The following is a 24,698-nucleotide window of genomic DNA, read 5'->3' as shown; positions in this document are numbered from 1 at the left end:
CATTTTACTTAAAATAATATGGAGAATACGGCTCAGTTGTTAGAATTGTGAAGTAATTCAGTGATACTTTGAACCGATCGTGCATGAATGAAATTATTCAAACATTTCATCTATTTCTGATTCTCCATGACTTTGCATGCTGGCTCTACCAAATTTTGCTTCTCCACCGATATCAAAGCTTCTGTCAAACAATAACTTTCTACAAAACAACTAATCTGTAATCTCAGATAAATGAAATACAAAATAGTTGAGAAGATCTTGTTTTTTACCTTATCTGCATAGATAACTGATCTACCAAGTGTTGCTCATACTATGGTCAATTATTTACATTTCAAGAGAGGTTTAGCAATTTTTTTACCCCCCAAAAGCGAGAGCTGTAGAAATCTGAATCAGACATCAGTTTATCTGTCAGCGCTTACATCAGCTCAGTTTTGTGTATTTCAGCGATCCGGCGCTCAAGCTTCTCCGAGTGCTTGGGAAAGAACTGGAATTTGGAGCTGTAACCTTCAGGATGCTTCCCGGGGTCGTAATCACCAATCTCAGCTAGAGGAGGCATCAGAAGGAGGAAGAAGAGAGAGTTAACTCATTCACACATCAGCAGGGAGCTGGCTAAACATGGCCGGGATTATCCGCGGCCCTTCATGCCACATTACTCTCCCTCATCTGACCCTGACGCTGATTTCCCCTCTGCGAGGAGAAGCTGACTGGGCAGACCATCTTTAATTTATCAGCGCGTCTTCGGAAAAAGGAGCCTTGCCTCCCCTCGAACGGGGCGCTTTCTGTGAAGCTTGCTGTGCCAGACTTTATGTCAACTCTGTGTTGTTTGTTTCTGTAGCCGTGCAGCTGACAAGATCCCAGACGTGGGCAAAATATTGCACCAGCTGAGAACGTAATTCACACTCCAAAACCGGATCTAAAGATTAGTAAAATGTTCTTAAAGTTAGTGTATTTGTCCTTGATTTGAGCAGGTAAATAAGATTACCTGCCAATGGAATGAGTATTTTGACCCCTAAAATAAGATAATTAGATATACTCACTGAGCTATATAAGCTATATAGCTGGTCTTAACACAAACAACCTCGGTTTAAAACTATCTGGCGGGGGAGAGATGATTACATTGATTGTAGGAGAGGATGCTCGAACAAAGTAGTAGACGGCCTGAATACTGATGATTAATGCTACAAATTATAAAGACGTTCACATTAACATGCAACTTAAGCCTAGATTATATGTATTATAGAAAGTCGGAACTGGGATGGAATAAACCTTTTACTGCTTCTGTTGACGGCAAAGAAATAAAAATCCTACAGTTAGAAAGGAAATCTCCGAGTCTGACCTAATGCATATATGAACAGAGATGCGTATTGTGTGTGTGTGTGTACACATAGAAAGGTGTATGCAGTTCTGCTTGGACAAGGTGCAAAGGTTCCGCGTACATCATTACAAAGTAAAAGCATCCGTTCTCCGTTTAAAACAGCTACATGTGAGCGTTTCTAACTGGAGTACTGATTTTGCCGAAAAACTGAAGTCACTGGCCGCCATCTTGCTACTCCCTACTCTCACAGAATCCCACAGGATTTATTTGCAACAACAAGCAGTTTCACAGGTAATTCTACAGTCAGTGGATGTACTAACACTATCAACTACTAGGAAATTAGGTGCTGAAATATTTTACATGTTATATATATTATATATATATATATATATATGTATATATAAATATGTGTATATGTATATATGTATATATATGTATACACATATGTAAATATATGTTTTTGTATATTGTTATTTATATATTTATAAATGTTAAACATATATATTTAATTGAATAAAATGCAAAATATTTCAGCACATGACTTTTTCAGTACTTGATAGTTTTAGAACATAACATAAAAGTATATGACATTTGACATTTTAAAAGTTTTAAGCCCCCCTGAACATGAGAAAATCCTCGTTATTCGATGCTGTAGCGCACATATTCCCTAGTTACTGGGGGGAAATAGGGAGTACCAATATGGCGGCCGGTGGCTTCAAAGCGACTCGTTCAAACAGACGCTGATTAGCACTCCAGTGTATTATATAGCTCAGTGGATATACCGCACTTGAAATAAGGTGATGGAGATGATTTGTTCCTATTTTAAGTGCAGAAATCTTATTCCGTTGGCAAATCATCTTATTTACCTGCTCAAATCAAGGACAAATACATTGATTTTAAGAACATTTTACTTATTTTGAATTCCAATTTTGCAGTCCACACACATTCCAGATCGAAAGCTAGTACAAAAAAAAACTGGGCGTGAAAACATGATTACATGTCTTAACGTCTAATTGTCTGCATGTACGTCCTTTAAACTTTTTTTTTTTCCTGCCACCAAAAGTGCCATAGGAAATTAGATTACTTGGCTGACAGTATTTATCAGCAAGCTAAACTACGCAATACGGAGGGCAGTGAGCAGCAGAGAGTGGAACAACTCATTTCCATCTGTCTCTTTCGCTTACCTTGAAGGATGTAGGCAGCCAGCATGGCTGCATCCGAGGTTTTGCACAGGAGACGACCGTGGTAGAGGTCTCTCTTCAACTGCAGGAAGACCAGGTATCTACAGAGGACAAACGTACATGTCAAAAAAAAAGCATTTCACGCAGAAAAATTTAAAAATCAGAACAAGAGGAGCAAACTCGATTCATTTCACATCCCTATATTAACGTCACATGCTGAAGGGTGGTTTTAATGTTTCCTTTTGATTTTCAGCTTATTTTCCTTGTGTCTTTTTTGTTTTTAACCAATAGAGAGTAGAAACACCCTACAGGAGAGAGATGCTCCCCATGCTTTTTCTTTGCCGCCTCCAGGCACAGTTTCAAACTCATCCAACCGCTTAGCTCCTCAAGCATAAACGTTAATGAGACATTTGTATCAGAGAATATGATAATGACAAGTGGTGCTGACTATTATTTCCTACTCTCATTATTCTCTGTATTTTTAGAGGCAAGGACACTGCAGTGGAATTACTGAACATCTGTTTTCAGGCAATAAAACAGTCAGGCAGACCTAGTTTCTTCACTCGGTTGCCTCCACAAAAGGCTGATAACATCTATTTGATGGGGAAACGCATTAAATAGCTGTTTTGAATAAATCTATTTAAAAGTGGATCCTTTTGTGGAAGACGTGTGTTAAAAGCTCACATAGTAATACAAAATGAACCCGTATTTCTCCTGCCTTCAATCTTTTTACTCATACCTTCCATTACCACATGGCTTTCTACATGTGTTTGCTAATTTAGTCCCCCTTTCCTCTGATAGTCCTAAATAAAATCCAATTTCATCAACTGAAGTCACCTAATTAATAGAGTCCATCTGTTTATACATTAGTTTAGTTTCAGAATAAATCCAGCTGCTCTGTGGAGGCCTCAGAGGTCGGTCAGAGGACATTAGTGGATAAACAGCATAATGAAGACCAAAGAACACAGCAGCAGGTCAGGGACGTTTAAAATCCCAAGCTTTGAATATTTTGCTGAACGCTGTTCAATTCCTCCAAAAACAGCAAAGGAAAGAGCGAAGCACAATTACCAATATATCAGGCATGGCTGGCCACCTACACCGCCAGACCGGGCATAATGAGTATTAATCAACAAAGCTTCCAGGAGGCCAATGATTACCTCAGGGGGAGCTGCATAGATCCACAGCTCAGGTAGGGGAATCTGTTGTAACTATTTGTCCAATTGAGAATCTATGACAGGACTTGAAAACAGATGTTCAGAGAAGCTCTCCAACCAATATGATTGAGCTTCAAGCTATATTGGCAAAGATGAACAGGCAAGGCAGGTAAAGACACACCCCAAAAGACTTGCTGCTGTAGTTGCCGCTAAAGATATTTTCACTAAATTTTGACTTAACACGTTCACATTTAGAAATGCTTTTTTTTTTTTTATGTTAACAAGCTTTCTTTGTTGTCTCACCGTTCAGATCTAATGGCTACTTTGTTGTTGGTGTTCAACGTGAAATACCAACGGCATGCTAAATTTGCGGTTGTAATGTGACAAAATCTGGAAAGGTTCAAAGAGGACGAAAGCATTTACAAGGCTATACATGTTAACTCCAAAATGTCAGAAAACAACTACAATTTCTTTCAGAGGAGTAAAATTATCTTCAAGAATAAAGCATCTCTATGCTTCCTGGAAAAGCTGCTTATATTTACGTGTGTTTCAGATCTGCGGCACACAAAACCGACTCCCCAAACCATGCATGCGGCTGATTATTGCCCCACCCCCTCGGCGGACTGACCTCTCCAGTGTCATAATCATGCATCATGCTGTCCCCCTTCCCTCCCACTCTTCTTTTCGCTTCACACTTTCAATCAGCCCTCCTTGCCCCTTATCTCCTCCATCCACTCTATTCATTATATACTGTCTACATGCGGCGCACACTGCATCTCATTATGCCTCAAACAGAGTGGACTCCTCTCTCTTCAGCTGGATAATGAAAACATGTGGACAGAAGACACACATTCGCCAGCTGGCTGAACTCAGCATCCTCTGGAGGAAACCTGCTATTTTAAAAAAAATTTTTTTTTTGCAACATGTCTGCAACAAAACTTGGGTATTAAGTACTGTGGCGAAGTACGTTCAGAAAAAAAAATAAATAAAAATACCAAGTTGGAGGAACGTGTTCATTTGCACAGAAAGATTTTGCCTGATGTTGCTTTTAATGTGCGATCCATTATCTTGGAGAGCTACTGGGAAAGGCTTTTACGCTCCTTTCTGCCTCACAGCTCCTGAAAACTGTCTACTGTGTCAAATCTATCGTGATGTTTTCAAGCCGACTACTCAGTCATTTTAATTATGAAATGCTTATAAATAATGTCTTGAAGAGAATCAGGTTTGACCGGACCGAAAGACTTCGTACCACCATCTGCTCTGCAGTTAAACGTGAAAATGGTCTCTCTGTGAGAATCTCTTTGCTGATCATTAAACTGGAGCAGATGCAAATTACCTCTGTAGAGGGAAATTTAGTTTAAGAAGCTTTTATTAACTCCTTTCAGCTGAATGCCGCCACGTGTCATACCGAGTGATTTCCTCCTTGAGAGCAGCAGGATCAGGAGGGTAGAACTTGACTCTTAGACACATGGTGAACGGAGGCTGAGCTGCAGGAGACAAACAGAGAAGGCTCAGAGAGGTGGCAGGAACGAGGGGGAAACGAGCGGGAAGATCTAGCTCTGGGAAACAAGATCATTTCTTTTATGTTTCTGTCAAGTGGGCTCAAAATTTATGTTAATGTTAAACATGCTAAAAAAAATAAATAAATAAATAAAAATCACACATGGTATTTGCAAGGCAAGGAAAAGGCAAGAAAAACTACATAACATAATAACAGTAAATATGTTGTATTTTGAAAATGCTATATTTTTCTCATAGACAATAAATATAAAACCAAAAAATAGTTTGACCAAAAAAATAAAATTATTGGCACCTGCTTTAAAACAGGACCGCTTTAAAACTAGATGATGAAGACGTTTTATCATTCTTTCCCTTTTATCTCTTCCTTCTTTCACCTCTTCTCTTTTTTTTCTCTTCTTGTTCTTCCTTTACTCTCCTACTTTCCCATTGTAGTGTCCACATAATTTGAAATACTTCCCGCAGGAATCACAATAAAACTATTTACATGCATAAATCAAGCGGAGCACTATGGCGAAAGCTGATTGCTCCACTTGGGAAAGTAAAATCTGTCGAGCTCTATTTGGCATTAAGACATCAATTCTTATTGCCACATTGCTAGACAGGACAATGGGAGAGAAAAAAAAAAAAAAACTAGATGATGAACGCTCTATGGTCTTCAGAGCCTCCAAAACTCTTTAGATGTCGCTGGATCACAGCAAATGTGGAAAACCTATTTTCTGTCAATGAAAGCATTATTCTATTGCTCTCTTAGTAGTAGATGAATGTTTGTTTATCTTCCCTCCTGCTATCTTAGCCGTTTTGTCACAATGCTGCTACAAGTGGTATCAAGTTTGCACTTGGATTTTTCCTAACAACCACCCTAATTTTCCTGTAAATATAAGTGGGTTTTTCTGCACCTCCGCTATTAGTTTCAACCTCTATATAAAGGTGAAAACATTGCAACATCGTAGGTTGGCAGGACCCTTTTGTTGTTTTATTGTTTTTTATTTCATCTGTAATGTTTTATTTTGTTCTTTATCTTCTTGTAACTGTTCAACGCTTTGTGTGAAAGCGCTTAGTAAATAAAGTTATTATTATTATTATTAAATTATTATCAAAGGCTTGACATACCTCTATGTTCATTTACACAATCTGCCTGGATCTGGTGGAAAACCATGACCTCCTATTTATATAATTCTTATTTACACCAAGTTTGACTCAGCTGAACATGCACCTTCAACCCTGAGATATATTTTATACTACAGCATTTTAGGTTGATAATGTGTTGGCGTAACACTCTGACTGTGAATATTGTCTTTTCGTGCCAGCACAGTGATGCAATAACATAAACCTAGGCAACACATGGATATAGAGACCCATTGCAGATATAATACAGGCAAGAAATAAAGATGGAGAAATTTAAAATATGACAGTTGAGCAGACTACGAAGCTAGACTGCAAGAAATGTTAATTTCCAACATGTTAAAATATTAAACACAAATATAGTTTGTGCTAGTTAAAGAAAAAGGAAAATAAAACATGTTGAGTAGACTAGTAGGCTACAAGACACAATTTGTACGAGACATGAATGTTCATACTATATCTCAGTGTGTACAATAAGAAGAAACCATGTGCATAAAATCCAAAAATTTTGCATTTTATACTGATGACACTGATGCTTTGAAGCCTTAAGTTATTTATTGAAACGTGTACTGTTGTAAATCACATTATTAACCCAATTACCACTGTTTTTAATAATCCTCCTTGCTATCTTCCTCCTCCCATCTCATTGTCAAATATGATACCCAGCCTTCATTTTGACAACACAAACAAATATATTTGCAGTTAAACAGAAAAAATCCAAAACTCCCCTCAGTGTACAAGCAACCAGCCTTAACATGCAATTCGGAGGTGTGTGCACGTCTAATTACCAGGGATTCCTAATCCACTAGAAGACAATCACTAACTGATCTCTACATGCAAGTAACCCAATTATGGGACTGCATTTATTATACTGAGGAGAACACTGATTGGTCATTTCAGCTCCTTGGTGAAATCTTATTGTTAAAGCCAGTGCACAGCAGCTTGACCACTGAAAGCATTAAATTAACTTCCTTTCTGTGGTGCGAGCCCAGCTATGGCGGTAATGGGTTGTCGGGGAGTAACGAGATTGTAGCCTTGGCATAAGGTCAGAATGACCAGTCCTGCCTCATGTTTTCAGTCAGATAATTGCAGGTACATGTGGGCTGAATGTCATGTATGAGCTACTATTGCTGCTACCGGCTTCAACCACGGCCCACGCAAAATCTAAACATGCTGCCACCATCATAATAAACCTCAGCAATCTTCCAATGTAAGTTTCGTTAATGCTTAAAACAGTTGAGAAACCCTCCCGCTCCATCATGAATTTAGGAGAGTGCAATGCATTCTTGATGCACCCAGAAAGTTCCTTAGAAGAGCCTGCAGGGACCATGCAGGTTCTGGGTCATTTTCATCTCTGGTGTAGTCTTAGTCCATATGAAAGTGGCCCAAATCAAAAACTTAACAAAGGATGTGGAAAATCTCAATTTAACCTATCAACTTTAATAGTTTTATACAACTTACAGCCCTCAGTGTCAAATGTATTTTTCATTTATTTTTTTTAGAATCACACTCTGTGTCCAGTAACACAAATGTTACTGGACACAGATTTTGAGATTCTTCAGTCACCCGCCTGCTGTTCTTTAGTAATTTAACTTTAATGCAGATAATATGAGCTGAAGCTTATCCTCACATATCTGTGTTGGCTTATATAATTAAAAAGAAATAAACTTAAAACAGAAGGTACTTACATTTCATTTGCTTTGAAATTGATTTGGTGAAATCCAACCAGTGCTGCATCAGGAATAAAAAAAGAAAATCAAAGGAAAATAATTAAGTTTCCCAAACCTCAGCAGTAGAAAATTGTCACATTGTGTTATTAAGCTAACACTTTAGATCTCAAGTGTCTCGACGCTCAGCTGTTACTGCTGACAGTTTACTGGAGAAAGCCGCTCATACCACACGTGATGATATAACAGAGCTGAATGTGAAGTGTGGCAGCGTAAAGCTGTGTAGAATATAGATTATCTAATTGTTTTTTTTTTAAATAAATCATTAGCAGATGTGCAGAGCCAATACAGAATTTCCTTATATCTAGGTGGAAGATACAAACTACTGTGAGATCAACTCGGCTACAGACGATTGCATTCTCTTTGTGGCCATGTCAGAGCCGCGTCCTGTAAATGGAACCATGACTCTTTAACATATATCTCCTCAGTCACCTTTCCATCAACAAAACCCACCTACTCACAGCAACTCATTTAATAGCTCTAAACAGCTCTAAGCAGAGGTGTTGGAGATGTGGGTCATCTGAGGCTAGAATTTCTAAAAGATTTCATCCATAAAGCAAAACAATTATGCCTCCATGTAGAAATACCTGAACATTTTGGTCTGAATCATGAATAAATCACATCTATTTACATTTTTAATCACAATTCACAAGCAGAAACAGATGCAGTGTAGTTTATATGAAGCCAAGCTTTGCTGATGTCTGAGAATCTATCTCTGCTTATTTGGTTAAAGTGAACATTTATACATTTTTAATTGAAAGACTGATTCAGGGTGCTTCTCTTTGTTTTACAGTGTCTTCTTTTAGAACAAGCTGCTGACTATTTACTGCAATTTATTCAAACTCGACAAATGAGTGCAAGCAATTATTCCTATTCATTCCAATTAGTTCCTACTACAAATTATGAAAATTCCTACTAATATGCCAAGAGATTCAAATCAGTGTTGAGCAGTGTTGACCCTTTTGCTGTTATATTAATATATGTGGAGCAAACTCAGTGTCTCGGGTGAAAGCCCAAGCTGAGAACTAATACTCCCCAGACACAACTGCAGTGAAATATTTGCAACAAATACCACCTGAGCAAGCACTAAGTTTAACAAGTACTACGATACTGGCCAACGTTTTAAAACAGCAATACAATGGAAATTAAAATTAACAAGATAAGAGTTGAAACAAATTATCGAATAAAATCAAGTCAGATTTCCAAGAAAAGCTGGTTATCTCCCTCGATTTTGGTTGTCTTGCACAAACTACTTGCTTCAGTCAAAAAAAAAAAGGTTATTTTATCTTCTATTAATTTCTATGACATAAAATCTTTCACAGGACTACAAGGTTTTCAAGATCAAAATGGAGAGAAACACATTGCCATTAGTTTGTGTTTCTACCAGCCGATCACTGATCGCATCTGTTAGGAAGCACGCTGGTTTTAAAACATAAAACTGGAACGGGGTTGACGTCAGTCCCAGATCCAACTTCTGCGTTTTCAAATGTTCACCACTTCTCTTTACAGAAGTTTTTTGTGAAGCTAAGATCTTGAATGAGCTACGAGCTTGAATAACTCATTTGTTGGTGGCTGGTTGGGATTTTAACAGCGCTACATCACAATTAATCTACACATATAACTTGCAAATATTTGATGGAAAAATTTAACACGACTTGTGAAAAATGGATTTACAGGACTCCAAAAAATATCAATCCTGAAAAAACATGAATAATAAAAAAGGGTCATTAGCTACTGCTGCTCATGGTATTTGTTTTGAATTATATATATTGTAAACATATCCCTCCTGCAAAAGACTTCCTGGACATAACAAAAGCACCTAAGAACAAAATAAAAAAAAAATGCCTCCAATGAGCCTCTGCCACGTTCGAACTCACACAAATGCTCACCCGCTGCTTGTCTGGATCCACATATCTGATGCCAAAATAGTCTTTCTCCAGCAGGTTCAGGTGGTGGCAGATGAGGTCAAACAGATACTGTCCTTTTGCATCCCGCTGTAACAGAGGACAGGAAAAGAAAAATGTTAGGCTACCAAGTCAATACGATTGTTCTGAAAGATTGAAAAAAAGATAAGGATGGTTCGAGCTTTAATTAATAAAACTAGAGCTTATTTTTTTCTTCAGATCTCTGTTGTAGTAATCCATCTGAGAAGCAACCAGACAGTCGATGGATCAAAAGTGCCACACTGGGGAGTTTTTGCCCATATTTTGGATTCTGGATCATTAAAAGGTTGCCACGTCTAGAGGAATTCAAGGATCTTGAACTGGAACCAGTCAGCTAGATGCTTTAAGGCCTTTCTGTCTATTGATAATGCGATCCAAACATGATGGCAGAATAGTGTAAAACAAAACTATTTGTTCATTTTATTCACCAAATTATAATCTAAAAGGTGTTTAGCAAAGTGTTGCTTTCCTATAGGGCTCACTAAAACAGGACACATGACTGCATCGAGTCAAATGGAAAACAATTAGATATTAAGTCTAATCTGTAAGCTATATATTTTTTTGCGATTTTCATTGTTTTGTTTTTTATGTGACACATACTTATCAATGTGTAAAGCGTCAGGCCACAATTAATAACTTTTTTCCCAATTAGACCCAACACATTCGTTCTGGGTTTCTTTAATATGGTTAGTTCTTCTCTTTGCCATTTTGCAGATTGAATTTTCAGATTGTTTGCCATTAGTAAAATGTAAAAGCTGTTTTATCGGATGCTTCATGTTCATAGAGAGGCATAAACTTATTTCAACCTCGTTACCTAACTCAAATATATTCAAACCTTGATTAACAGAAATTGAAAAAACACACAACTGTGTCAGATAAGCTGACAACTATTTCTAGGCTACATTTTTAGTGAAATTGTTTTATTTTATTTTTTTAAACTACATATTTTCTGTACAGTAATACATTCAGTCGACTAGGATGTTCCATAATGATGATATTAGAGTTGATATTCCTTAAAAAGAAGCAATAAAATATTAGAAAAAGCTATCTGTCTTGCTCCTCTGCTTCTCACTCTGTTAGTTTAAACTGATGGGTGGCTGAAAGGCCCCAGGCAGCGCTTTCCTCCCTGCTGTAACTCATGCTGTAGATAACAGGCACTTCATTAGAACAAAGGGCTGTCAATACTGGGGATGTTGTTTAACCGGCCTGACTATATGTGACCAAACGCTGACTGGAGCGCAGCGGCCGGAGGTAGCTGACCTTTCTGTAGAGCAACCGGGGGGGCTTCATGGGTGCTTGCCGCTGTCACTTCAAGACTTATTACTCTCATGTAATATCCCTAACAGAGCTGACATGCCTGCTAACTGACCAGACCTAAGGAACTGAGGAGCAAGCCTTCTTAAAAGCAAAGATGAGGATATACGTTTATTTTTTTATTGCATAACAAAAGCGCACAAAGGGATTTTCACAAATTACAGATTTCATCAGGATTTACTGGCTGTTACGTGGCTAGATTTCAAATGGACTTTTACATAAAATGTATTTATTATTTTTTCTGCATCCAAAACCTGACATTTCATGTACACTATATATAAAGACACATAAGCTTTTTTCTCTCTGTCAAGCATGGAGTCTTATGAACCACTAACTATTCTAACAAACCTATTTTAGGTCTGTCAGAATTACCAACATTATTGCTATTTGCTAAATGCGAGAATAATGACAAAAGCACAAGTTTTTGACAGTAATTTATAACTTTTTTTCATATTCAGAAGTTTGCATACACTAAGATCTCTATCCCTTTAAACAATTTGGGAACATCAAGATGAGGATGTCTTTGGAAGCATCTGACAGGGTTATAGACAACATCTTAGTTGATTTGAGACACACCTGTGGGTGTTTTTTAAAGGCACACCCAAAACACTCTGACTCTTTGTGTAACATGGTTGGAAAGTCAACAGATATCTGCCAAGACATCAGGAAAAGAATTATGGATTTGCACAAGTCTGGTTCAACCTTGGGTGCAATTTCTAAATGCCTGAAGATGCCATGTTCATCTGTTCAAAGAATTATATGCAAGTATAAACACCATGTGTTTATACTTCAAGCCATCATATTGTTCAGGCAGGAGACGGGTTTTGTCCAAAATGTGCGTACCATCTCAAGAACAAAGGCAAAAGACATTGTGAAGAAGCTGGTAAGTAAGGAGCTGATCAGGGAAGTGGCTGGAGGTGGAACTGAACTGACTGAATAACTACCATGTGAAAACAGGTTAAACTAAAACAGTTCAAGAACCAATCTGAAACACAAAATAAATTACAAGACCCTAAGATGGAACTCAAACAGGACACAAGCTAAAATAGAAAACAATAACCTAAAAACAGAAATTAAAACTAAGGCAGGAACTCAAACTATGACAGTAAGAGTGTGTCATTATCCACATAGAAGGGAGTACGGTACCGACATGGGCTGAAAGGCTCCTCTGCCAGGAAGAAGCCATTACTCCAAAAGAAACAGAAGAGCCAGATTACAGTTTGCAAATGCCCACGGGGAAATTTTGGAAATATGTCCTGTGTTCTATGTGATAAAATATATATTTTTTAATTTTGATGAAACAACAGATTTTATACACATCTGAGTCTTAGAAAACTAAAGATGGCTTTTAAACATGTTTGTTTTATTAGCTGTATGTCATAAAGTGACATACAGCTAATAAAGGTGCTTTATTTGTACATCAGAAAAAACTACAGCAATCAATGTCTTTGTCTTTTTGATCTTTAGAATGCTTTATTACATTTACATTTGTTGACCTTTATAAAGATGATTGCTTGGGTAACTTTAATACAGAATTAAAGTTTTTTAGTATTAGTCTAATTTTATTCATTTTTAAACTTTTTGATATGGTGGGACTTGATATTAACGTCAATTAAATACAATTTTAATACATATCCAGACATAACAAAGTTATCTGTATATCAGTCTATGTGTTATGATGAATGTCCTCACTAATACATGAATAAGGTAGCACACTGTGTTGATCTCTTAAGCTCAAAAAGATAATTCTGACATCCATCTTTGTGAAAAAAAAGCAGAGCAAAGCTTACAATGGGCACTTTCCTTTGAGATTAATCATTAAAATGGTCTCCATGTCGACACGGCAGCCCAGACCATTAATAAAAGATTGTATCACTTTATAGTGAGAAGAGCGGAAACATGATGCCTTTGACTGGGCCTGTGTGTGTGTAAGTGTGTGTCTAAGGCTAAAGGTACTTTAGGTCCCGAGGGGATTTCTTTGCTTTCATGACCAGATTCCTTTCTTTTGTCCCAGGAGATTGAGTGATTGCCTTGTTTAGTATGCCAGAGTAATCCAGGGTCCTGCATGAGCTGGTAAGGTTTAAATCTGAAAACCATTTCAGCTCTGGCTCAAACAAAAACTGAACATATGATCCCTTACAGTTAATATGCAGCGCCCTTAAAATATGACGTGGATCAAATATTTGTAGAGCCAAAAATGTCAAACTACTGTGTAGAATAACAGTAAAACTGGGTTACTATATCAAAATCCTCTATGGGTGCTTAATCCTGCTCAACATGACCGGCAGGTTGGAGTTATCATCGGAAGTCAGTGGGCAAAGAGGTGGAGACAAGACGTAAGGCACACAAGACAACCAACCATTCACATGCACTTTCATATCAAAAGGAATCTCCAGTTAAATGAACCTGCAATTGTTTAAACTGCAGGAGGTAACCAGAACACCCAGAGACAAGCCATACATGTAAGGGAAGAAGATACAAACTGCACCCAGAAAAAGCCAGGGATTGACTGATTGATGGATATTGTCTAATGAAGCAGTATAAAATAATGCTTTTATTTTTCCAATAGGGTTGTCAAAGTAATCGACATTTTGATGTAATCGTTCCTCAACGATATATTTCTTCATGATAGTTTTTTGCATCAAAATCAATATACATTTACCAAAAGTATAAAATAGCAATATGCATGTTCTCGTCGAGCTTCACCACCAGCACCAAATATACAAGATATGCCACATCTATAAGGGACAGCACCTGTTCTTGAAAGCGTTACTGTAGGGAGTGGTGGCCTAGTAGTTAGAGCAATTGTACTCAAACCACTAGTAAGTAAAATGTCTTGAAATTAGTTTATTTGTCCTTGATTTGAGCAGGTAAAAAATTGTCTGCCAATAGAATAAGTATTTTTACCCCTAAATTAAGATAATTAGATATACTGCACTTGAAATAAGATGACAAAAATGAGTTGTCCCTATTTTAAGCGCAACAACATTAATCCACTGGCTGATCATTTAAACGTGCCCGCTCAAATTAAGGACAAATGCACTAAATTCAAGAAAATGTAACTTCTTGTTCCCTTTTAGTGTGTCACCTGGAGGTTTTGGGTTTAATTCCCGCAGACTGGCACTCTGAGTCCTTCAGCAAGACCCTTAGCCCCAGAATGCTCCCTGGGTGCCACACAGTAGCAACCCACCACCACCAAAGGTGCTGGGTTAATTGCAGAGAACACATTTCATTGGAGTGTATCAATGATAGCGAAAAATATTATTATTATTATTGCATGCTGTATAAAAATAGCTGCTAGAAGGAATCAATAATGACAATCAAAAGCCAAAACCATAAAACAGAGGTTATTCCCTTTGAAAAGTTCTAGATAATCCACAAGTCTTTCTTTATTGACACGGCTCCAGACAGTGGAGCAGTGACTCATTCAGCTCAAAAATTGTTTCTTCAATATATTCCCTCAGCTTGCTGTTCCATCATCCTGTCCCCAACAGCGGCCCTAAATCTACTTTCTCTGACTTTCTCTGTCTGCAAATACTCTTTAAGAGATTTTTCAAAGGTTAATGGAGAGGATTTTATTTGCTTTGATGCCTCATGTGAAGGCTTTATTAGCCAATAAGAGTTATTGTACAGCACCACAGCACAACTATAAAAACACCTGTGCAAACCAAAACTACTGGTATTAAAGCTATTGTTGGTAATCCTGTTCAGAAACACTTGTTATACTGGGTAAAATGGTCCTTCCATCCTGACAGTAGGCAATACATTATGTATTCAGAAAAAGGAGGTTAGAAAGCGATCTCTGTGGGAGCTGCAGGCCTGTGAAAACATTAACCAATCACTGCTCTTAGCACCGATTAGCAGGGATTTGTCAGTCTTGTTCCTGCTGGTTGTCCCACATGACAATCATTCTGACACGCTCATGTAACGCCAGTGTGTGTGCTCATTCCTTGTTAGTTTCTGCTTGCTGGCTGTACATGCGCACTTCTAGTGTTCATCTAGCCAGTTAGCTTAACAGTTAGGTTACCGGTTAGCTTAGCAGTTAGCTTCGGTGTTAGCATTCATGTTTATGAGGAGAAGTGGAAGGCCTCAATAGAAATGAATAAGACCAGAGTGGATTTAGGAGATTTACTGACAAGAAAGTTGCGTTAGCATGGCCGGCCAGATTCATAATGTGTACCACTCAAGTTCTGCACATTATCAATCGGACTCCTCCATTTGAATGTGTTTGGAGAAAGGAGGGAATTTCAGCAGAACTATCTGATTGGCCGAAGCCGCTCCTAGTGCCCGCCTACCAAAGGTCGTTTTTAGCCAATTAAATTAAATTGGCTAAAACCAATAGCGGTATTACATTAAAATGTAAACAGCAGACGTCATGAGAAACCACACAAAGGTACACTAGTCATGGCTATTCTTCTATCAAAGAAGAATTCGCAGATTCTAACAAAACAGATCTGATAGCAGCAGCTATGTGTGTGTCCTCCTGTGCGGCCTTGTTTGTGTTGGTTTGGCTGTGGGTCTCAGCCGCTCTTGCTTTCGTCGCACCGGAATGTCCCGTTATGTCAAAGAAATAATTGACCCAACACAAATGTCCTTAATTCTTAATTTACGTGTTACACAAAACAGTGTGTTACAAACATTAGAAGGATGATATAAACCTTTTTAGACAGGAAAGAAAGCCTAATGTCAACCATTATGTTGACTCCTTAAAGGAGCATTAAGCGATATTTCATCACTAGGTGGTATTTGAGCACAAGATGTGTATCATTTTAGGGCTGGAAGGGGCTAAGCACTCAGTGGCAGCTGTTCACATGCACATACATGCAAGCGCGGCCGGGCCGGCTATGTAAACAGGAGACTGGAGAACCACACAGAGAAATGCGGTGCGACATCATACCATTCTATCTTGTATCTTTCTCACAAGTTACATTTACTGAGTTACATTTATTTCAGTAACTTTTTGAAATGACCAACTTTTAGCAGTAATTTTACTGCACTGTGCTTTTCAATTTACTTGAGCCATATTATAAGTCAAGTATCGCTGCGCTTACTTGAGTAAAATCTCTCACTACTCTACCTGCTGTGAGTAACTTCATGAGTAAATAACATAGTTGTTTTAACTAAAAATGGTGATTATTTTGTCTTTGGTGTCTTTAGTGGCTCTTTTCTCTTTAAAATACCAAAATTTGCACATAGCCTTATATTTTTGTCTGTGTGATTACGTCATTTTTAAATATTAAATCATCAGCCGTTATGATTAGTTACTCAGTATTTGAGTAGTCTTATTGAATACTTTTTTACTCTTACTTGAGTAATTTCTGTTACTCGAGTAAAATTTTGGTGTACTCTACCCAACTCTGTCCATCTCAAATATTACCTTTAGTTCTTCACATCCCTATTTTCTATTTTTTAGTTCTTTCTATCTAAAATAATACAATTTCGCTTATTTCTCTTTTATTGGTTGTAATCAGTGAATTTAAAGTGTAATGACAACATATTTACTCTATTTATAGTATGAGTGACATTGCTGTGTAAAAGTATTAATACACAGTTCCCATATATATATATATATATATATATATATATATATATATATATATATATATATATATATATATATATATATACATACATACTGTAAATATATATGCATAAACTTTTAAACTTTTAAATATATTAACACTTTTCTTAGGGTTTATTTTCTCCTTTTTTGTTTTAATCAGGTGTCACCTGCCTTCCTTATATCTTTAATAATTCAGTCTTTCCCATCACCTCTGTTTTAATTGCTTTGCACTGATTATCTGCAAATTTTAGAAATCATTGTGAAAAATCCTAAATTTGACTTTAAAGGTCCTGAATGGTCAAGTGACTTTCTTTCTTACTGTATATTACTAATTTGTTAAAGCCAATTACTCCAACTCGAGACCTCTACCCGTACTTCCAAGAGATTATTCTTCTCAACTTGTTTAAAAAAGCTTCTAAAAACCTTGTTATTTAAATGTGTTCCTTTTCCCTGAGATCTTAATTAGCGATATTTAACTTGTTTTGGGGGTTTTAACTATGTTGTATTATGATCTGGTTTTAACGTTTACCCTCTTTTGTGAAGCACTTTTTGTTCTGTGAAAGACACACAAACACAATTAGCAACGTGTTTGCATATAACATCCAATTTTTCCATCTCCCACTGATAGTCTGTGTGCTGATGCAACCCGTGAAACACCGCCCGGCTGATCTGATTTCACCCACATGGGAATCGTATAATGTTGTTCCACGGGTGTTAACTTACTGCTTCTAGCAGTCGCCATTAAACGTGTCCAATAAGACGTCAGCAGTACTGAGAAGACACACAAAGGTATGCTAGAGAGAACGGGGTTTGACAAGGATAAAACTACGCTAATTAAGCACATCCTTGTGACAACAGACAGGTGTGAAAAATCCCACTTATATCTTCATTGTGGCACATGTTAGTCAGTGTAACAGTCTCAACAGCAAGTAAAAGTCTCCTCATAGGTGGTGTGTTAGAAGCAGGACACCTGTGCATAAGGCTTTGAGCTAGCTTGACAAGAGCCGAAATGTGATGGTGCAGTAACTGGGTCAGACTATCTCCAGAAATGTGCCTCTTGTGAGTGTTCCAGGTCTGCAGTGGTTAGTATGTATCAAAAAAAGGGTCCAAAGGGGAGCAATTGTGAAGTTGCAACAGCGTCACAGGAAGCCAAGGTTGATTGACGCACACGGACAGAGCGAGGACGAGGTACTGTAGCTCAAAATTGCTGGAGAAGTTAATGCTGGTTCTGATATAAAGGTTTCAGAACAAACAGACCAGTAAGGGTCACTGCTGATCCTGATCCACCGTCAAAAACACCAACAATGGGTGCATGAGCATCAGAATAGGTGAAACAGAAGCGGGTGACATGCTGTGAATAATCTTGATTTTGTTTTACGCCACAATAATTCATGAGAGAGAGTTTTGGGATCCTCTGAATGTAAAAAGCTTTTACCTACAATGTTATTTCAGAAGCACCAGAGAATAAAAGTCAGCTAAGAGTGGATTTCTGCAAAAAAACAGACGAGTTTTTCACAAAGAAACACAATGTTTCGCTAGAAATCCAAAAGCATCAACAGCAGTATTGACAATTACTAACAACTAGTCACAGTGAAAATATTATCAGCAGCTCTGCAAGATTCCTAGTTTACAATCAGAGGTACCATGGCCAATGACAAGTGTCTATAGATGCAGATTTATTGCAGGGGTGTTTGTGACATCTATGCCTAACTGATTCTTCCTGCAGGCGCACAAAAATAAATGTTTCTCAATGAGCATTTCTGAGTCATCCAGCCCACCACTGATGGATTTTACTGCCAGTTTCACACTAATAGCTTTTCTGTCACATCTCTCAGCTTGTTGTGGATAATCTGAGGTCTCCTTAGATTACACTGCTGAGTGTAAAATTTTGAAAATAAATAAATCCAACAAAACACATCATCCAGCTGCTGGATTCATTTTTTGCCAGCTAATTATTTTTTTTGTACTTCAGTGACGTCGGATATAATCGGCAACTGTACGGCATTAACTAAAAAGTGTGACAAATATCCCTCGAACGACATAAGCAGCACAATGGATGTCATTTCAAGGATTAGCATACAAACAATGCTTGATATTATTTTCTCTCTGGGCTTTTGCACAGTTTGAGCGCCGATTTGGTGCTTCAGTGTAGAGGAAGCCTTTGTAAAATGACTCAGCATGGCTAATTCAGCCTGTAATTTAGTGTCATGTATAATTTATAATTTTCAGCCCCTGAGACCTAACATTTTTTCTCATGCACTGGTACTGCGCTGCAGATTGTTAGAGCATGCCGCATAACTACCGTCTAGTTTTAGCTCACAGCCGTGACGCATCGCAGCAGACATGCTCGCTGGAGTTACTGGCAAACATTGGTTCACGCATACATGAATTACTGTTGTTTAGCACACAACACAGCCAGAAGCGCTGCTTTATGGATTATCCAGAGAAGATTTCCTGCCTGTAAGCTGCTAGTGGATCACTTTCGGAAATTACATTTAAGAATTTCAGAACTTAAGCTTAAACGTATTTAAAGCGTCTTTAACTGGGGAGTAGCTGCCCTAAGTATTCAAACCCCCATGACGTTTTCTCACATGTTGTCACGTTGTAATCACAAACTTCAATGTTTTTATTCAGATTTTAATGCGACAGTTCGACATAAAGCAGCACATAACTGTAAGTCAGATGGAAATTGATACGCGGTTTTAAAAGTCACCAATGTGTAACCTAACCGCAGGATGAATCTAGTTGTTTATTGAAGGCTTGGTTAGAGAACAGTAGTGAGCATCAAACAATATCCCACAAAGAACAAGGAACACAGCAGAGGTCAGAGATAAAGCTTCAAAGACGTTTAAAATGGAATAAAAAAAATACCATGCATCTTACATTGTAATGTGCAGGGAGTCTTTCACAACCACAAACCTTTTAAGACAGTGTTCCATGTAAAACGACCGGCAGTGTGAGGAACGTTTTAATTAGAGAAGCAGTAAAAGGTCCATGGTAACTCTGGAGGAGCTGCAGAGATCACCAGCTCAGCTGCAGAGAATCTGTCAACATGGCGGCTATGAGTCATGCAGTCCACAAATCTGTCCTTTGACAAGAATAGATGCCAAAAAAAAAAAAAAAAGTCAGCTTTGGAAACACCACTTCACAAAGTCTAACTACGTTTGCAAGGTGCTGTGTGGGCAATTTCCTCAAGGCTTAACCCCTTCTTTCCGCCTCCCTTAAACCATCCGCCGCTTCATCCTTCTGCTTTTCTTTTTGTTTTAATCTCCTATGTCACACTAAACAAACACCTGTGCTTTTCTTGCTACTTTGAGTCTGCAATAACCCAAACAGAGGCCGTCATTATCACATTATGCCTTCCTTAAGAGTTGCTACATATGTTAAACATAAAGTGAAAGGGGCCAACAAGGCAACAAAAGGATTTGGACAGGCACAGATTATATTCCGGTCAATTTTCAATCTCACCTCTGGATTTTTGCTTCCTTTTTCATTATCTTTAAAAGTGATGTCTCCCAGACCCTCTTCTGTCAAGTAAGAGGATTCAACTTCAAGTTCAGACGGAAATCATCAGATAGAAACTTCTTTTGTCTTGTACTGATGTTTTACATCCACAAAATGAATGATGAAAATGATATTATCTGATCCCTTTGGCGCAATGATGAAACATAAATATGACAGACAATGCTTTTGTGTTTTTGAAATTTATGTAAAGGTTGTAGCATTGGCAAAAGTTCATTGAAGGTTGCTGCCATCAGCTGTTATTGGTAAAGAATAAGATGTATTTAACTTTATATGTGTAATAATTTGCATTAAGTGGATGGCTTACATCAACCCGTTTGTCAACTTATGATGTGAGCCGAGTTAACGTCATGCCTTTTGGCGTTTACTTCCTCTCTGTCCCTCTCTTTTCTTGATAAATCTATTGAAAATCTGATTTGTCTGTTTGTTTGTTTTTCTAATTTAGAAAAACAAATACGTAGTCCAAGATGCTTCTGTCCTGGATGGCCCATTTTGAAACTCTGTCTCTATAAGGTAACAGGAGATACTTACACTCTATTCTAATCAATAAAGTTAAAACAGAACACACATATTTCTTGCTTAGTAAAAGCTTCAATTTCAAAGTATTCTGCATATCAAGAAGCATAAATATCATGAACATAACATGTTCATTGGAGAAATATATAATTTTTCTTAGAAACTTGCATGAAAAAAAAATCACTTAGTCGTGCCTCTTGCCCAGTGACAACTGACGACAGACACTAGGAAACGGGCATGAATAAACAGGTTTAGACGATGGATGGATGGATGGATGGATGGATGGATGGATGGATGGATGGATGGATGGATGGATGGATGGATGGATGGATGGATGGATGGATGGATGGATGGATGGAGAGCTTTGTTTGGAAACCAGTAAAGAACAAATTTGCACTTTAGAGTCAGCTGGCCTCCCGTGAGGAAGAGGCCAAAAGAACATTTTATCTCCCCAGATTTTCTCCTCCTCGTCTCATTCAGCTATTCTAAAGCTAAAAAGGCTACCTTGTCCAAAACGGTCAGCTTGCTGAACACTGCTGAGGAGAAGGGTAGTGACAGGCGAGGTGTCAGTCGGGGACGTTTAATAAATGGCTTGGAAGACCTCGGAGTAACAAATGTCACCACTTTATGTTGTGTTTTATGCTGAGCTCCACTTTGCAGAAATAAGACCCTGCAGCTGTTTTAAACACCTTATGCTGAGAAATCGCTTCACCTTCCTTGATTGTTCCCAAAGCCCCAGGAAAGATCGCTGTCTAGTGGGGAATCCAACCATGAAAATGGAGAGAGCCGTTTTGGCTCTGGAGAGAGGGCTGCGTGTGCACACAGGCGTGAAAAGCCCACCACTTCCTTTATGTGCCAAAGCTCTAATGGATGCCCAAGGGAGAGGCAGTGTTCTCAACAAATTATCCACATAAACACATTTTGTATATTACATGTCTTTCTAAGTGGTTATATTTAGCCAGGAATGGGTCAAACCTCTTTAAAAAAGAGACATAAAAGAACCAGTGAATCTTGACTCATTGGGAGAAACAGCACAGAGATCAGAGAAGTTGGTCATAAGTTTTTAACATTGAACTATGTTCTGTCTTGTTTAATACATTAAGCTGCAATGATTTAAGTCTCCAAGGATTTTTCTTTAATTTCTGGAGGACCTGTGCATCGCACGGACCCCCCAAAAAACAAAAATCCACACATTCACACACTTATTTTTACAGTCACCAGGTAATATTTTCAGACTGTTTAAGCTTGAATATCTGGTTAGAACCCACACAGCATCTAAATGCTTTAAATGCTGAGAGGTAGTAATGCAAACCATCGCACCATTCTGAAGCCATTAAAACCTCTAAATCAGACTTAAAACCCACTTTTAAAAAATTCTAACTCAAAAACATTTAAGATTATTTTTTAAAACTTTAGGCACTTCTACTGTTACAACCCCACGTTTTTGTGATATAAAACATAAAACAATGAAAACATTTTTACTTATTTTTTTGGCTTTCAACAGACGCCTGGTTTTGGGTCAAAGCAGTCTAGTACTTTTAAATGTTATGACTTAATTCACATTGCCAAAATACCCATTTCCATGTTAAAAATGAAATTTAACCCCAATCATAATGCTACCACCACCATGTTTCACTGTGGGTATGGTGATGTTTTAGTGATGAACGTTATTGTTCTTGAGCCAAAAACACAGGACATTGTTGTGAAAAGCAGAAAACACAATTGATTAACTTAGTTCCCGTTATGGATGAAGTGAATGAAAAGAGGCCTTCAAAAGCTTTTTTTCTAGTGTGCATAAACCAGGTCTCTTGTTTCCTGTGTTTCTCATATGAATTGTACAACCCATCTGTCAAATTAAAAGTGCAAGTTTTGAAATTAAATCATCTGGAACAAATTTTTTTTAACATCTCAAATACGTGACAACTTAGCTGGGCTATGTAGACTATATGAGCTTGGCCTGAGCCATCGGATGTGGGCTAAAATAAGCCGACGCCTTCAATATTCCAGCTGTAAGAGCCTGCACTGCGGTGGAATCACCTTATGGTCTAGTTAAACTTAGGTAATATCATGCACCACTAAAACAGGAGACATTATAGTATTGGTCACGCACAGTTGGTTTATCTACATTAAAAAACAAAGGCCACTTTTAATATCACTACGCCCTGCAATCTCCCATAAAACTGAGCACTTAGAGGCCACTTTAGCACTTTTTATCTCTGAGGACAACACCTTATGCAGCCTGCTTTATTTTTTCATATATTTACATAAACTGTACACCTTTATGATGTGTAAAAAAGAACAGTGTCTACATAACATGTTGTAGATTAGGCAGAAACATTTTCTTTATTATCCCGAGTCCTTCCTTTTCATACTGTAGCGATTGCTGACGCCACCTAAAGCTGCCTCTCCTCCAGCACAACAAAGTGATCTGGACTGAGGCCACAGCAGATGAAATCTTTATTTTTACCAACTCAGTGAATACACGCAGTGAGCAGAACTGTTTCCTTTAGACTTGTGTCATTTTGCCTGTATCATTTTGTATGACAGCCATGGAGGATTTACACTGCTGCTGTCTGACGCCCAGTGTGCATGACTTGCCAACCAAACCAGGGAGCAGGATGAGCGGAGAAAGTGCCGCTGATTTGCTGGTTGGGCATTCGGTGTGACAGCTTATTTCAGAGATTTACTGTGGTGTCACTTTCACCGCCTTAGTGAGATGTCCCCCATTAACATAATCCGTTACAATGCAGCTGATTTCTTTTATTACTGTGTGTTTTAAGGGGGTGCGCTGTGCAGTGCGTAAGAACAGACTTTTTCATGTTCCAAGAGAGTACATTTTAGGAAGGATATACCACAGAATGTGGTGAAAAAAGAGAGAAATGTTTGAATCCAAACTCGTATGATACGGAGGACTTGAGGACCTCTGCATCTGTACAAGGATGTTTCTTATGGTTTCAGTAGGAAAGTTTATTTTTGATAAAATATCTAATATACACTTTTAAAAATGATTTTTTGCAAACATGTTTTAAAGAGCTTATTTAGACAGACCACCTAAAATCAAAAATAAATATTATGAATTCTGCTGTAAAAGACCAGCGACATTATCTTTCCATACTGATCGTAAACAGTGCTGACACAAAAAAAATCTCTCTGGTTCAAGATGAAATGTTTCAGAAAATAATTACAAGTACCGGTTAAAGTTTCGGCGTTTTGTCTAAATTTTATTTCAACTGCTTCAGAAATGATGTAAAGTTTTACAGGCAGGTTTTATGATCCAAGAGTATTTGGAAAATCACATCATAGCTGTGCAACAACCCTTGTAAATTATTCCAGTGGAATAATCTGACACTTGAAAATTAAGAGAAATACTACGTTTAATTTAACTGGTATGTCAATTAATTTTAAAAACATCCCATGATTAAAAAAACTAATCTAATATGCAAACTAGATATAGTTTTTGATTTGTATTTTACTTTTAATTTTATTAGAATGTCCATGCCCTTTTAATCAACAATGTACAACCACAGCCCGAGGCTGCATGGCGGAGCGGCCTGTAGCACGGTTGCCTTACAGAAAAATATGCCTGGGTTCAAATCAAGCCGTGGGCCCTTTCTGCATGGAGTTAGTGTTTTCTTCCTGGATAGTTCGGTGTGTCTGTATTGCCATGTAAGGGGCTGGTGATTTGACCCTAGCTCTCTCCCAATGACCACTGAAGAGAGGCACCAGCAGCTCGTACAACTTTATTAAGTCAGGAGTAGGATACAAGAAAACAGATACTTGCCAAAACTTAACTGTATGAAACAGTCAGTGCAATAATTTT

At 37.9% G+C, this 24,698-nt stretch overlaps 1 protein-coding gene across 2 annotated transcripts in view; it reads right to left on the bottom strand.

Moving 5' to 3' along the window:
* LOC105932310 (FERM domain-containing protein 5) overlaps positions 1–24,698 on the bottom strand; it is a 75,856-nt gene that overhangs the window by 12,685 nt on the left and 38,473 nt on the right. The window contains exons 2-6 of one of the 2 annotated variants that reach the window (XM_036149892.1): positions 9,898–10,014; positions 7,982–8,024; positions 5,059–5,137; positions 2,500–2,597; positions 420–543 (exon numbers count right to left, since the gene is read on the bottom strand). In XM_036149892.1, coding sequence (XP_036005785.1) covers positions 420–543; positions 2,500–2,597; positions 5,059–5,137; positions 7,982–8,024; positions 9,898–10,014 — 461 coding nt within the window. The remainder of the gene's footprint in view (positions 1–419; positions 544–2,499; positions 2,598–5,058; positions 5,138–7,981; positions 8,025–9,897; positions 10,015–24,698) is intronic. The other variant, XM_012871404.3, reaches the window with a different exon arrangement.

Source organism: Fundulus heteroclitus, chromosome 2 (assembly GCF_011125445.2).
Source record: "Fundulus heteroclitus isolate FHET01 chromosome 2, MU-UCD_Fhet_4.1, whole genome shotgun sequence".
NCBI lineage: Eukaryota > Metazoa > Chordata > Actinopteri > Cyprinodontiformes > Fundulidae > Fundulus > Fundulus heteroclitus.
Note: the sequence above shows the minus strand (reverse complement) of the source record. Positions and strands in the feature narration are given on the sequence as shown.